Source organism: Athene cunicularia (assembly GCF_003259725.1).
Source record: "Athene cunicularia isolate RWA chromosome 5 unlocalized genomic scaffold, athCun1 chr5_part1, whole genome shotgun sequence".
NCBI classification, from domain to species: Eukaryota; Metazoa; Chordata; class Aves; order Strigiformes; family Strigidae; genus Athene; species Athene cunicularia.
Window position 1 is genome coordinate 39,135,071 of NW_020799101.1, and position 14,717 is coordinate 39,149,787.

General features: G+C 40.6%; 1 protein-coding gene across 3 annotated transcripts; it reads left to right on the top strand.

Annotated features, from left to right (window-relative positions):
* Positions 1–6: 6 nt before the first annotated feature.
* DCAF4 (DDB1 and CUL4 associated factor 4) lies at positions 7–14,717 on the top strand. Of its 3 annotated transcripts, none has more exons than XM_026849008.1 (14): positions 7–61; positions 596–714; positions 2,360–2,457; positions 4,214–4,371; positions 6,542–6,624; positions 7,256–7,358; positions 8,348–8,491; positions 9,143–9,192; positions 10,441–10,520; positions 11,865–11,960; positions 12,072–12,169; positions 12,852–13,028; positions 13,239–13,353; positions 14,308–14,717. In XM_026849008.1, exons 2-14 carry the CDS (start codon positions 602–604, stop codon positions 14,499–14,501), a joined length of 1,509 nt encoding a protein of 502 aa, XP_026704809.1. In that variant the 5' UTR covers positions 7–61; positions 596–601; the 3' UTR covers positions 14,502–14,717. The 3 variants fall into 3 exon arrangements, with proteins under 3 accessions (XP_026704809.1, XP_026704811.1, XP_026704810.1); XM_026849010.1 differs by having other exon boundaries at positions 7–29; XM_026849009.1 differs by having other exon boundaries at positions 7–25.

Here is a 14,717-nt window from a genome sequence, read left to right on the forward strand (position 1 = left end):
GAGCTGGGCCCGGTCCGGCAGGGAGGTCGGTTGGCGTGAGGAAGCGCCTGTGGCACGGGCGGTGAGTGGGCCTGGTCGCTGACAAGACCGCGGCCGGGGATGCCGGCCCGGTGCGGCCGCTGTGGGGAGGCGAGGCCAGGCCCGGGCTCTCCAGCGAGGCTGCTCCCGGCTGCCTGCTCATACCGCCGCGTCCCCGCGGGAGCAGCGCGGCGCCTGGGCCCGGTGCGGGAGGCGGGCGGGCCGGCCGTCGGTGGTGGCTTCGTTTTGGCGCCGTGGTGCTCCGGAGGAAGCTGGCCCTTGCTAACGCCCGGCTCCTGTGGGGGCTGCGCCACCGTACCGGGGGTGTTCCGGCCTCCGGCCCACAGTGCTGCTCTGCCTTGCTTTACTTTAAGACCTGATGCTTTTTAGGCTTGAAAGCGTTTCTCTTTAAAAGCAAATTACTTCAACGTGCCTCCTTGGTTTTGATCCCTAGGCCACAACAAGCTATTTGAAAGTGGTTGAAAAAAGGTTGTGTTAAGAGACTGTTTTGTAAGTTGGACCCTTCCAGGCAGGTAGCATTGAAGTGTGTGTGTGTGTGTGTGTGTTTGCTTTATAGGTAGAAATGAAGAGAAACTACTGGAGAGGCAAAGAAAAGCATGGATGGAGCAATCGCAAGCACAGCTACCATCCCCGTCGGTACAGAAGACCCAGTCACAATAACCATGCTGAAAGCAGGTATGTGCAGCTCAGCGTGGGTTAAGCTGTTAGATGTTATATCTAATTAAATTTGCAGAATGGTGCCTATCTAGAACTGGGAGGATTGCCATCTAGAAATCTAGTAGACAGTACTTCTGGTATATCTGTCATCCCTAGCGGGAGTGGAATTGCATTGATTTCTGGAAATTTATCGTATGTTCACAACTGTATATTGATTTTAAACTGAGATGTAGTTCCATGAGCTGTTTTTTTTCAGATGTGCCTGATTGTCCATAAACCCCTCATCAATATGCAAAGATAGTTCAGGGAGGAAAACTGTTTGGAAGTACTACATTCCACCTGCCCATTTGTTTTATGCCTCGGTGTTTACTAGTGTAAAAAACTGTCATTAAAAGATCTTCCTGAAAGTTTGAAAGCATGCTAGTAGCATGGTAACAGTGGCACATCTAGCAGATCAGGAAACTGAAACAGGGTCTCAGGAATAGCCCACTGAATTGAAAACTGATTCTTTCAGAAAACTATGTTTTAAACTTATTCTTGCCTGTATTTGAGCTATTTTTATGGCTCTTTGCTCGGTTCTTTCCTTAGTCTCTCTTACAGGAAGGAATAAAAGAGGCCAATCCTTTGATTTAATGCTCTAAGCATTTTTTTTAAAACATATTTTTAGAGGAGATGACACATACATATATATATTTAAGTTGCCCCATTACTAGTATTGTGTAAGAAAAGTTAGAAATGTAAATAGGCCCTAATATAGTGAATATAGAAGCAAAAGAATTTTATTAAAAAGCTTTAAACTGAAGTGCTTAGGTTTGGTGTGGGGGTGTTTTTCCCCTTTTAGGTAGGTTAAGTTCTTTAGCTATTTTCAAAGTTCTATAATCAAACAGCAATAGAGCTGGTACTAGGACTAGAATTTCCTTGTCATCTTGTTTTCAATAAATTACAGCTCTTGCAAAACATCTTGGCCTAATGCTTTTAAGATGACATGGTATAAGACCTGCTTAAAAAATAAGATTTGTGTGGGTGATTCAGAAAATATTCCAGTGGAATTTTGCTCATCAGTACTGAATGTGCCCATTTAAATTACTTCAGAAAGAAGAAAGCTGCAGTTGCCCTGTTGACTGTGATGTTTATTATGAAAGCAAAGAGGTTTTTTTCTTGGAGTTTTCATTAAACTTTTGTTTATTTTGCATATTTCTGAATCTCATCAATGAAATTCTTGTCATGAAGAGAAAGCAAGATATTTTTGACCTGACATCAGTGTTTAACCCACACTGTCTCTTACTTTACACTGTGAAGACTTACATGCTTTCAAGGGTGGGCCTTTTCTTTTAGTTGGGGATATGGTAAAATGCCCAGAATTAATCTTTTATTGGAAAGGTAAAAGCACTTGTAGAATAAGCAGCCACCTCTAGTATTTTAGCAAGTAGTTAAGTCTTTTAAGATGTTGGTGACTCTAATGTTCTTGAGAGGTTTATAAGCTGAATATTTGTACTGTTTCATCTTCATGGTTTAGTGTATGGTGATATGCACAGTGTGCTTATCACAGCGCTGCAAAATTGTACTCCATTAATGTCAGTAACAAGCTGCTTTCTAGGTTCTTTGTGGGAGAGATGTGTAGGACAACTGTAAACCTGTCTTGAAGGCAATGCTATTTTTTTAGGCTGGAACAGGAGGAACCACAGACCCCAGTGAATGCAGGCCCCAGCAGCAGTGGAAATCCTTCTTCATCTAGTTTAACACAGAACTCTGTAGTACCAGGTAAGAGAATGTGTTTGTGGGTCAAACACCAATGTCTATATTGTGTGCTGACTGTAAAGTAGTAGTAGCTGCATTAATAGTATGGTGTTACAGGAAGGATATAAGCAGTAAAGTTTGTAGGGAAAAGTAACATCAGGTGATACAAAAAAATTTAGTAAATGAGGCTCTAGGAAGCAGAGCCAAATGCACTTTCAGGCCCACAGGTGCTTTGTATGTTTGAAAACTTAATGTGCTTAGCCAAGCTGGTGTGAACTGGAAAAGGAGAATTCTATTTCTCCCACCAGAAATGTTGCTTTGGGAAGAAAATTAACTTTGTTTCCTTTCTTATACATGCTGAAGGTATTATATATCTTTCAACAGAAATATTAAATAAGCAAAGAAAATAAAAGAGCATATAAAAAATTATAACTTGCATCCAGTTATTTAGTCTTTTGTAAGACACGATCCACCACTTCTGGGGTGGGGGAACATCTCTCTCTATGCCTTCAGTGTATTTTGTAGTCTGTAAGAAATACAGTCTGGCTAAATGTTTGTTCATTTTCAGGGAGTTGACTGGTGAAACTAGATGATTCAGTGGCAGGGCTATTGAGGAAGATGTCCCATTTGCATTCTGCTTTCCTGACTTATTAAATAACCCTAGCAAAAGCTAAGGCTCTGGGAATGTATATTTATCCACAATGGGACAGTCCTGAAACACCCCTGATTCTATAACCTCTTAATGCAGAGAGAGACAGAGTTTAGAGAGACTTTTTTTTTTTTTTTGTATAGCACCCTTTTGTGCTTAAGAAATTGTGAGCATGTTAGGAGATGTATACTGCAAAACATTTATTACTGTGTAATTAGATCCTATATACTAAATGCAGTGTACTTTTATGAACCTTACTGATTCATTCACTATCTTTATATTTTTGTTGACCTGAATAAATCTTGGTTGCTTCTGCTAAGCTGCATCCCAAAAGATGCTGACAAGGAGCTGAATTGTAAACAGCAGCAAAAATATGTGACTTGAGATAAAGTTTCTGGTAGTAGGTAAAGGTTTAAATAAAAACTCTTGAAATTAAATGTTAACACTCACCTCTCCTGAATAAAATCCTTTGTCTTGAGACAATGTACCATTATGTATCTGTCAAAGTATTTTACCTGTCTGCCTCTGAATTTACTTGGGCGGTGAAGCACTAAAATTGAGTATTTCTCTCATCCCAATTTATCTTTGGAAGGAGCCTCTGTGTGTTGTTCAAATGTACTCTTGATTGCATCTAAATCTCTTCTATGTGTGGAAGAAGTGGCTTGTTTGGGGGAGTGAATCACTTTATTTTGGTCTGGATGATACCTCATTGTCAATTTTTTCTTGTTTGGGACTGCCTTACCTCGTCTTTCAACCAAGAGTGTCCCCTCACCTCATGATTGATTTATAAAGAAAAGTAATTTTTGTACTGCAGCAAAACCTTTCCTCTCTGCTTCTCTGATCTGTCTGGATTTCATCTTGGCCAGTGGTGACATCCTTTTTGTACCTTGTAATGGTACTGCATTTGAAAACTATAAATAATTTTTTTTTTTTTTTTTTTTCCTTTATGTGGCTGTCATCTATTTCTAGTCTGTGTATCATGCTTGGGACCTGCTGGGAGCAAAAGCTTCTTCGAGCCTCGTAACTCTGACATTCCCATGAAGATGTGGGATGTCAAAGAGCAGTAAACAAATCTAGTTATCCATCTGATTTTTGCCTGGGTTTTGCCACTTTTTTTTCTTTTCCCCTAAGAACTGCCGGGATTTTACTATGACTCAGAAAAGAATCGCTATTTTCGCCTACTGCCTGGACATAATAACTACAACCCACTCACCAAGGAGAGCATTCAGTACAAGGCCATGGAATGCAAAAGACTGAGACTCTTAGAAGAGGAAGAAAAACAAAAGAAGGTACATTCTGAAAAAGATTGCAATTAGGCTTTATTGTGCTGTGGCCCAGGACAGATTATAAGCTAAAGCCTTTCAGTTCTGTCTGTGATACAGTTCCCTAAGCTGTTTGAAGAAACGAAAATTTCTTTTTGCTGAGAATTTATAGTCCTTGAAGCCTTTTGTTTGGCTGTTACACACAGGAATGAAAGCAAGTCATTAGAAACAAAAAACCCGTGAAGAGGCAGGAAATGTGCTCAGAATTGCAGATTGTCCAACAGTTACACTTGAGTCGGAATATTGGATGCCAGTTTTCAAATCCCTGCCTTGAATTGGCAAAGTGGGGTCTTGATTTTAAGTTTTCCAAATGTTTAATAAATGTATTGATCATATTCCTGGACCCTGAAGGAACAAGTGTATTGATATTTTGGGGAAACGGCTTTTTTATGAAGGATTTCTTTGGACAGGTAAAATCAAGGCAGGGCTTACATTTATGCCTGGAAAACCTGTACACTTTTCTTCCTAAAGTGTTAAGACAGAGTTACTGCTGATGCTGCGTTTCTGTAATCTGGGTAAAATACCCAACAGGGATGTGTTTTAATTACCTGAAAGCTCTGTCTTAAAACTTTACAAATCACAGTTCATCTTAAATATGCCCTCATCTGGAAGAAGCAAGCAGTGCTTTTCTCCTTTAGGTAGTGAAATTCTCATTTCAACCAGCTATTCAGCTCTTCAGTATTCACTGCGAAAGTGCTGCTGCTAGTTTGGTTTTGGCTTTGTTGTTTTTTTAGCTGCTTCCATGAGCAGTTTAGGTTTCATAGATACCAAAAAGCTGCTGGCCTCATTGCTGTTAATGGGAATTGTGGATATACATCTCTTCTCAAAATCTGTCTAATTGAATTAGACGTTTGAATTAGGCTCCCAGATAGAGCATTTTGATTCTTAAATACTTGCTTAGTCTAAGCATTATCAAAAAGATTTTTTTACTCCATAACTCTGCAAAGTACTCAATCCTTCACAGAATCAGCTAGGTTGGAAAGGACCTTGAAGATCATCTAGTCCAACCATTAACCTAACACTGACAGTTCCCGACTACACCTGATCCCTCAGTGCTACGTCAACCTGACTCTTAAACCCCTCCAGGGATGGGGACTCCACCACCTCCATGGGCAGCCCATTCCAATGCCCAACAACCCATTCTGTAAAGAAATGCTTCCTGATATCCAGTCTAAACCTTCCCTGGTGCAACTTGAGGCCATTCCCTCTTGTCGTATTGCTTGTTACTTGGTTAAAGAGACTCACCCCAGCTCTCTGCACCCTCCTTTCAGGGAGCTGTAGAGGGCGATGAGGTCTCCCCTCAGCCTCCTCTTCTCCAGACTAAACCCCCCCAGTTCCCTCAGCCGCTCCCCGTACGACCTGTGCTCCAGACCCTGCACCAGCTCCGTTGCCCTTCTCTGGACACGCTCGAGTCATTCAATGTCGTTTTTGTAGTGAGGGACCCAAAACTGAACACAGGAATCGAGGGGCGGCCTCACCAGTGCCCAGTACAGGGGTCAGATCCCTTCCCTGTCCCTGCTGGCCACGCTATTGCTGACACAAGCCAGGATGCCATTGGCCTTCTTGGCCCCCTGGGCACACTGCTGGCTCCTGTCCAGCCGGCTGTCAGTCAGCACCCCCAGGTTCCTCTCTGACTGGCAGCTCTTCAGTCTCCCCAAAAAGTGTTTGCATGAAATGAAAAAAAAAAATCATGATTGGAAAAGTAGTTTAGTTCAGCAGTAAGACTGCATAGTTAATAGCAATCTTGTTGTGATAGAAATTTTGGTGTATAATAAGAATCTAATGTATTACTAATGGCACCAGAAGGTGACCTCATACCTCAAGGTGATACCACTGATTATGTCAAGTGAAAACAATGGCTGTTGGGTTTGGTTTGTGGTTTTTTCCTCCAGTTTTTGTATTTATAGAAGTACCCCACATCTTGCAGGCATATCTTCTTGTCTACTTATATACTGGTCTACTGTAGTAGACAAGGGAGATGGTGCTGTAATGTGTCTTATAGATGCTCTGAAAATTCTAATGTATGTAGGCTAGAGGAGAAAGTTATCTAAATATCCCAAACATCTAAGATCCACAGACATGTTTGAATCATAAACAAGCAAATAACTGAGTAGGGTTTCATATTATTCTCTTCCAGAAAACAACCAGGGCTGGACTGAACTCATCTATGCTGTTACAGAAAAGGCAGCTGGGTTTGCTCAGTTCCACAAATTATTGCAGGTACAATGACTTGATTTGCCTTTTGTTTGCAACACAAGTTCTGCCATTAGTGCAACAGTTCCTATCAGTTTTTTTGCATTTCTCACTGTTTCACTTAGGACAAAGAAGAACATATTACTTACAATAAAAAATAGTTATATGCGTTTATAATCAGATTACTAAAGTGATGAGAATTTAAATGAAGACGAGGTTTCCCAATTTCAGATACATGTTTAAAACTTCCTTTTTGTTTTTTCCCTATATATGCTGGTTTACCACGTGCTTTATGAATACGATGCAGCTTTTCTTTGGATGAATGCTCTTCAACTGACATGACTGTTCCCCTTGCCTCCATAAGATAGCTCAGATTCAGAACAGCACAGAAGGCAAGTTAGTGGCTTGCTGTATTGTTTCTGCTGCTGAAGATGTGCTGGGGTTCAAAATAACAGGGTGAAATTCTGTGAGTGTGGAAGATGCACGTGTTCATGGGTTATAGAAGTGAAACAGCAACATGCTGGTGGTTCAGCCATTTTATCTTTTGTGATTGAGAAGCAGATCTGGATATCCTATCTAGAATTATTCTTATTGGCATTAAACCTAGGCTTACCCCAATTCTTCTCTCCCCCCCTGCCCCCTCCACCTGCTTTTACAGGCTGGTCCATGAACTGAAAGTGAACTGCATGCAGAGGAGGAAGATAGAAATTCACAGTCCAGATTCCTCAGTTGCTGGAACCAACAACTTTAAAATAATCGTGGTATGTTATGAGAACTGTTAAGTCTTCAGGATAAAGAGAGCCAATCTTTAGTGAAAAATTCAGGATCCTGTAATCAAATCCCATAGGTCAAATTTTGCATTCAAAGGTGCGTTATTCCTGTTGTGTCAGTTCTCAAAAACTGCTTGGTAATTTTAAACAGGTAGGAAGGGGCTGTTCCTTTTCTAGAAAGGAAATTGATGGAAGGGTGGATATAAAACTATTTGCATTTAGTGTTTTTTTGAAGCTTATCAACACGTTCTCCTGGAAAAAAAAAACAACAGGAGTTGAGTGGATAATTAGTGTGGGGCTGGGAGGGGGAGTGGAGAGGATTAAGAGAAAGAAAAACAAAATGGAAGAGAAGCATTTGGGTGTGGTTTGTGGTCCAGTGAATCTATGTAAACATCAGTAATCATGTTACATCTCATGATCTGAAAGCAATTTCCTCTGGTTTTGATAGTACTGTATGTGCAGGAGAGGTCTCCGGAGCAAATATCTTCCATAGTCTATGTAGGAAGCTCTCCAGGATCAGCTCCTGGCCTTGTAAACAGAGTACTGCATAGGTAGCTGAAGCCAGAAGGGAGTCAGAAACTCAACGTCACAGAGGAAAAGTTGAAATGTGGCACCAGCCTATTTTGCTGTGATCCAACAGCAGGAGAATTGCACGTTGACTTTTGATAAGGTTTAAATTTTTGAGGCCTCTACCAGTACCATTCTGTGCTTACTAATCAGCCAGATCTAGAAGTGTCTAGAAGTGATATAATTGGAAAGAGTATTTATTGTTACTCAAGGACTAAATCCTTTTCTTATTCAGGTTTTTCCTGTGCATGCATACAAAAAAAAGGGAGTTGGCCACTGGTTTTAGAGATGAATGGAAAGCAGATGGTGTTAAAGGGATGAGAATTAATGTGTTGTTTCATTTTAGACCTCCCTCAAGCTATTTTTTCCTGTAAGTTTTCAGTAAGTGTGACCAGTAAGCTTTTATTTTACAGGCAGATGTTGCTTGTGAACGGATATTCACTGTGAACGATGTAGAACATGGAGGATGTAAATATGGTATCATCAACCTCAGTGGTTTGGGGAAGGAGTCTCTCACTGTGGAGATGTATGACAACCTCTACTTCACAAACCGCAAAGTACTGTGTTTTGTTACTGCTTCCTTTGGTAGTAGCATTCCCAGAACACTGCTCCTGGGAGGCACAGGTAGAAGTGCATGAGGGTTGGGGAAGGGGTTAGGAGCAGAGAATGGAAGAATCTATCAATACGAAGATTGGATAAATGCAGAATCACAGTAAACTTGTTTCTGAAAGTCCTCAGTACAAATGTTAGTTCTCAGGAATGTTATGATGTAGTTGCAACGGAAGACTACGTAGAAGTATCTACTTCAAAGGATAGCGCTTGCTTTGGAGTTGTGCTTGACTGTACATGACAAAATTGATGTTGAGGGCCAGAAGCTAAGACTTGCATGCCTTTTACAAGTAGTTTTGGGAAAATGTGTTTATCCTTGAACATGAAGCATATTTAAAACAAGCTTTCATAATCTTTTCATGCTCAAAGGATGATGTCTTAAATAGGATGTGCTCGGTGCCTCAGTCTATGTTTGGACAGACTTCTCAATGCTGCTCTGTCTCTTACATTTAAGAGGAATATGAGGCTAAAATGCTCGTGCCATGTTACTGGACTATTTAGTGAGCACAGCCCATAGTTTTATGTCATTTTTTGTGGAAATACCCTTTCATGAATTGAACGAAAGATCACAAAAATAGTATGTTGTCTTCTGTCTGAAGGTGAATTCTGTGTGCTGGGCATCATTGACTCATCCAGATTCTCATGTTTTATATCCTTTTAAAAAAAGCAAAATCTCAGTTCAGCTTTCACAAGTCTTTATCATGCTCCATAGAGCTAACTCACTTCCAGGAAGACCTCTCATGTAGTTACCCCAGAAACTAAGTTTTCTGCAAAATGGAGGAAGTTACAAAAAACTGAAATATGTTGGAGCTAGTAAAAACAGGTGTGTGATTATGTTATAGATATATGTAGAATTGTTCCAGTGTAATTGTAGGTGAAAGACCATGTTTCCTGCCCTGGGGACTTCCTGCTTCATTAACAGTGTCAATGCCATATCCAAACTGATGTTTAGAAATTGGCTGGGGCAAAAGAACAAGAGAAGAGGATTAAGGCAACTCACTTTGAGGTGGAGCTCTTTGAAAGCGGGTTGGTTAGTTTCTGTTGTAAACCATCCCCATATTGGTTGGGGCAAGAGGAGAATGGGAGCAAGCCATTGGCATAATGCTCTGCAACTTTCAAAGCATGTTCTGCAGATCTGTCTCAGGAGAAGAGGAAGGTTGATGGTGTAGTAGAGCAAGCAGTAGTGGACAGTGCAGAGCACGGAGGAAGGAAGTAAAGGGGATTTTAACGTGGGAGGTGGCAGGCAACAGAAGTGCTGTTGAAGTGCCAAAATAGGAAATTATGGCTCATGGGAAAAGCCAAGCGATTCAGGACTGATCCAGAAGGTGGCAGAAGTTAATCAGGCTTGCTCACAGCTGGGTAGGAGTTAGGGATTGTTTGGTTTGGTTATTTCGTGCTTTCCTCTAGTCATGTCAGATTTACTCCACTGAACTTGAAATGCAGTTTTCAAATCCTATTTAAACCTGGTAAAATCTTTGGAAAGTATTTTAATGTAAACTAAAGTGAGTCTTCTTTGCCTCCCCAATGTGTGCTCCCCTTTTTTCCGGCTTATCTCCATGAAAAACATCTATATTAATGCAGTGTCATCAGCATGTAAAGATAAGAATGATTCATGTAGGCCATGCATTTTTTCTCTATGGCTAATAAGCTACCTTAGTATTCCTCTTTGTCTTTCTGGAAGTGAAAATACACAAGCAAGAATTTGAGTTCTTTCTAGCTCTTTCCTATGAAAGAAATGAAAAGTCAAGACTTAATTGTAAACTCTAAGACACATCAAAGATCACCATACTTTCCCTTTAAGATCTGTGGGTGTGTCTTGCTTTCCCCAGCTATAGATTTTAGGCAACCGGTTGCATTCTAGGGAGAAATCTTTGTTTTCCTTAACTCACTTAAGCAAGCTGTGTCTCATGGGAATTGCAGAAACACCAGGCTGTGCCAGTCTGCTTCCAGCATCGTTATTCAGCAGCACTAACCCAGGTAGGGTGTTTTTGTTGGGTGTTTTTTTCTCTAGTTTTCAGTAGCAGTTATGGTATGAAACGAGCACAAAGGAAAGATTATTTCCACACTTCCTTCAGTAGTGAGACTGTTGTATTCTTGTAAAACTTGGAAAGTCTGAAACAGTGTAACAAGTGAACAGATGAAAGAACTTGCCTTAAGAATTAATTAACAAGCAGTATTCAAAGCACTAGTTTTATTTGTAGCTGCTGATGATGTACTTGACTTTGGCAGGAAAACACCTCACTTATAAAGTAAGCATTTGAGATTTTTTTCATAGCTTGGCCTGTAAGTAATACTCAGAAGCTACATGCAATAAGTACTAAAATTTCCTCCTAGACTACCTAGAATCACTGCAGAATCCGTTCTCACGGTAGCTACTCAGGTAAGCTCAGTGGATTAATCAAAGGGGGAAAGCTGGTACGTGTCTCAGCCCATACTTCCTTGTACAAGCTCATGCTCAGTTGTGTATGAGCATGATTGATTTGAAGAACCCTATGCCTTAAGTCTGATGGCTGTAGCTGTATCTTTATATATTTGTTCAATGTTTTTTGGGGGCAGGACTTTATTAATTGAACTTTCTTGATAGATGTCAGAACAATGCTTCTTCAAGTCACACAGTAGTCCTTTAACCCGGTTTCCATTCAGACATGATCAGTTAAGTTTATATAGAGGAAATCTGTGATTGATAAAAAAGAGTTATGGACCCATGTTAAATATCATTTATGTAGCCATTAAAAAAAAAAAAATGCAGAGAGTTGCCATGAACCTGAAGAGTCACTGAAGATGGATGACTCCTAGGCCAGCATGCCCAGTTGCTCTATATAGCATTTTGAGCCCTTCACCATAATCAGATGCCCTGAGTTTCACCAAAGTTCCTGTCTAGTATTTTCTATTGACTGTTTTAGGTATTTCCAAGTTTTTTGACTGACTTCACTCTCCAAAATTGTTGGTTTGAGGGAACCTTGCTAAGTAGATGCTGGGAGCAAAGTAGAACTTAACCTGTCTAAAACAAGGTGGTTTACTGTAAGGCAAAATTAACTTTCATCTTGTAAGGCAAGTGTTGTTTTTCTCTTCCCTGCCACGGTCATTCCTCTGACTACTGAATAAATTTCACAGTCTCTCACAGACTATAAGTCTTCAGCTTAGTCATGAAGTCCCATTTCTGTTTCCTGTCTCTTGAGCAGCACAGGGACACTAATTGTGTAATGTTTTCTCTGCTTCAGATTGAAAAGTTGAAAGAAGTATGGAAATAGAGAGAAGCTTTCTGATTTACCATCCTGTCCTAACATTTTATGGATATGTCATGTGTTGCTCCTCTCCTAGGAGACCGACCTGGAATGCTGTGCAGTTTCAAGATATCCACTGCCTGGTCCTGTGCTTGGTGCCTGAATCCCCAGGCAGACAACTGCTTCAGCACAGGTGATCCACAAGGCTCGCAGCCCCTCCTATCTCAGTGCGAAAGACTTCTTGCATTAATCACCCAGCAGCTACCCGGGTTACAGCTAAACAAATATAATCTGTCTTCCTTAGGCCTGACAAGACGAGTGCTTGTGACCAATGTAGTGACAGGGCATCGGCAGACATTTGGAACCAGTAGCGATGTATTGGCACAACAGTTTGCCACACAGGTAAGAACAACCATACACCCTTCATTTTTTCAGAGCGGTGCCTCATTGGTCGGAGTTTTGTTCTGTTTGTGATGGGACTCATCATGCTGTACATAAGGTTGTGATTACAATTAATGTCAGATAGCTGTTCCACAACAGAGCTGATGTGGTCTGATGCTTGCACACAATCGAATAGCAACAAAAAAGGAAATGTTTTCAAACTCTGTGGCAACACAGAGTTATTAATTTTTGTTAATTGTACAGAGGTGAAAAGAAAATGAAGGCAGTACAAAGAGCATAGTAATAATGCGTTGTAAAATTGTTTGGATTTTGACAAATGACCTATTTTTGTTAACACTCAGTGTATTGTCTCCATCAAGATGGAGGGAACACCTATAAAATACTAATGGACTTGTTCACAAAGATTTAGTGGGAAAGGTAAAATTAGAGTATGAGAATTCCAGTTCCTGTTTTGCTGTTACATTAGACTAAGTTCCAGTTTACCTAGCAGAACTTTTACAGCTAAAGTAAAGCATTGAGGTTTGAATGGAACTAATGAGTTGGCTGAAAAATGTTGCAGTGTGTAAAAAAAAAAAAAAAAAAAAAAAAAAAAAAAAAAAACTTGATGTGGATTCTGTCTGTGTAGCTTGTAAGATCATTTGAGATGTTACATAGTATGCTTCTTCCTCTTGGATTTTTCCAGACCCCAATGCTGTACAATGGCTGCCGTTCCGGTGAGATTTTTAGCATTGATGTGCGTCAACGCAACCGGAAGGGCCAGAGCTGGAAAGCAATTCGTTTCTTCCATGACTCAGCAGTTACATCTATTCGCCTTCTTGAGGATGAACATTATCTTATGGCAGCAGATATGGCTGGAAAGGTATGGTTTTGTTGCGTTTAGGATATTCTGGTCCTTTTAGTATCTGGGTACTTCTCCCAGTCCTGAGGGTGGATGCCTGTTCTTTGGGGGGTGGTATGGAACTGGGTGGTAGTTCCGTATGTGGGTCCTCTTCCAGATCCACTTATCAACTGTCAAGTACTCTCTGCTTTGTTAATATATCTTCTTTCAAACAACTACTTCAACTTGCAGATAAAACTGTGGGACCTGAGAACAGCAAAGTGTGTGAAAGAGTACAAAGGTCATCACAATGAGTATGCTATTCTCCCTTTGCATGTAAATGAGGAGGAAGGGCTTCTTACAGCAGGTGGGTTGACTTTTTCCCCCTCTACTTGTAGACTGCATGGCAGTGATCCTCTTACGCCTGAGGAGTGTTTCTTAGCTACAGTTGTTGGAAGCTGTAAAGCTGTAAATTCTTTAAAAATTCAGAAGAAATTTAGCCTTAAACATAGTGTAATACACTGTGAAAATTAAGAAATAATGTTAACGGATGCACACCTACTGTAATTGCTTCTATGTAGCACTTAACAGCTTTATCTGCTGTGTCCTGCAAAAGTCCCATTATGCTTTCCACAGGGTATCTTGAGAGTAGAGCTGAAAACACTTGATTTTGAAATCCAAGGAAACAACCTGTAAACTAGAGATTTGGTGATAACTTTATACAGAGACTAAAGACCGTGTATACATTTGTTTGGTGCTTAAGTGGGTAGGGTGGTGATGGACTGAAGCACTGGCGTGTAAGCATAACTCCTTCTAAACTGTCTGTACCACTCGAGTTCATTTTGAATATACTTGGCTACAGTCTGAGACTTTATTTTTTTTTAAATTTTATTTGTGGTTGGGGCTGGAAAGGTAACAACAAATGAAGCAAAATCCCTAAACCCTCATAGTATTAGCCAAGTTTCACATTGTCACTGTAAACATAGTGACCTTGCTCTCCTTGGATTTGTCAATAGGTGACAGAATAATGAGAAGAATTCTTGTTAATTTGACAGTGAGTTTTTCTCCCCTTTTTTTGGCTTAGGAGATTGATAATGAGGAAAGCAATCTAACTACTGATTTACCATAACTTATTGCCTAATGCACATTTTTCCTGCCTTTGCAGTATTCGGTGTAGAATGTCTATTTCATAGAGTATTGCTAAGCACATTGCCTCAGGATTTTTTCCCCATAGACCTTCTGCTTCTGTGATAATAATCTTGCAGAGCTGTGTGAAGTACTTACTGTGTAATGTTGAACTCTGGTCTCCTTTCCTTTCCAGTTGGTCAGGATTGCTACACCAGAATTTGGAGTCTCCAAGATGCTCACCTGCTTAGAACTATCCCTTCTCCCCACCCATCCTCCAAAGATGCCATTCCTAGTGTGGTGTTTTCTTCAAGACTTGGGGGTAGCCAAGGAGTTCCTGGCTTACTCATGGCTGTCAAACAGGATCTCTACCACTTCTCCTATAACTGACACAATATTCTGCTCAGACCTGGTCTGCAAAGCTGCCAGCCTATACACAACTTGAAAATTTTTGCACCAGTCACCATGATGTTGAGTCACTATATGCTGCTGTTGCATCTGCTTTACCCGTGAAATTCTGAACCTTCTTCAGCAGGTTCAGCAAATCTCACTGCATACATCTCAGACATCTTGTAAATAAAAGCTGAATGCTTAATAACTCCTTCA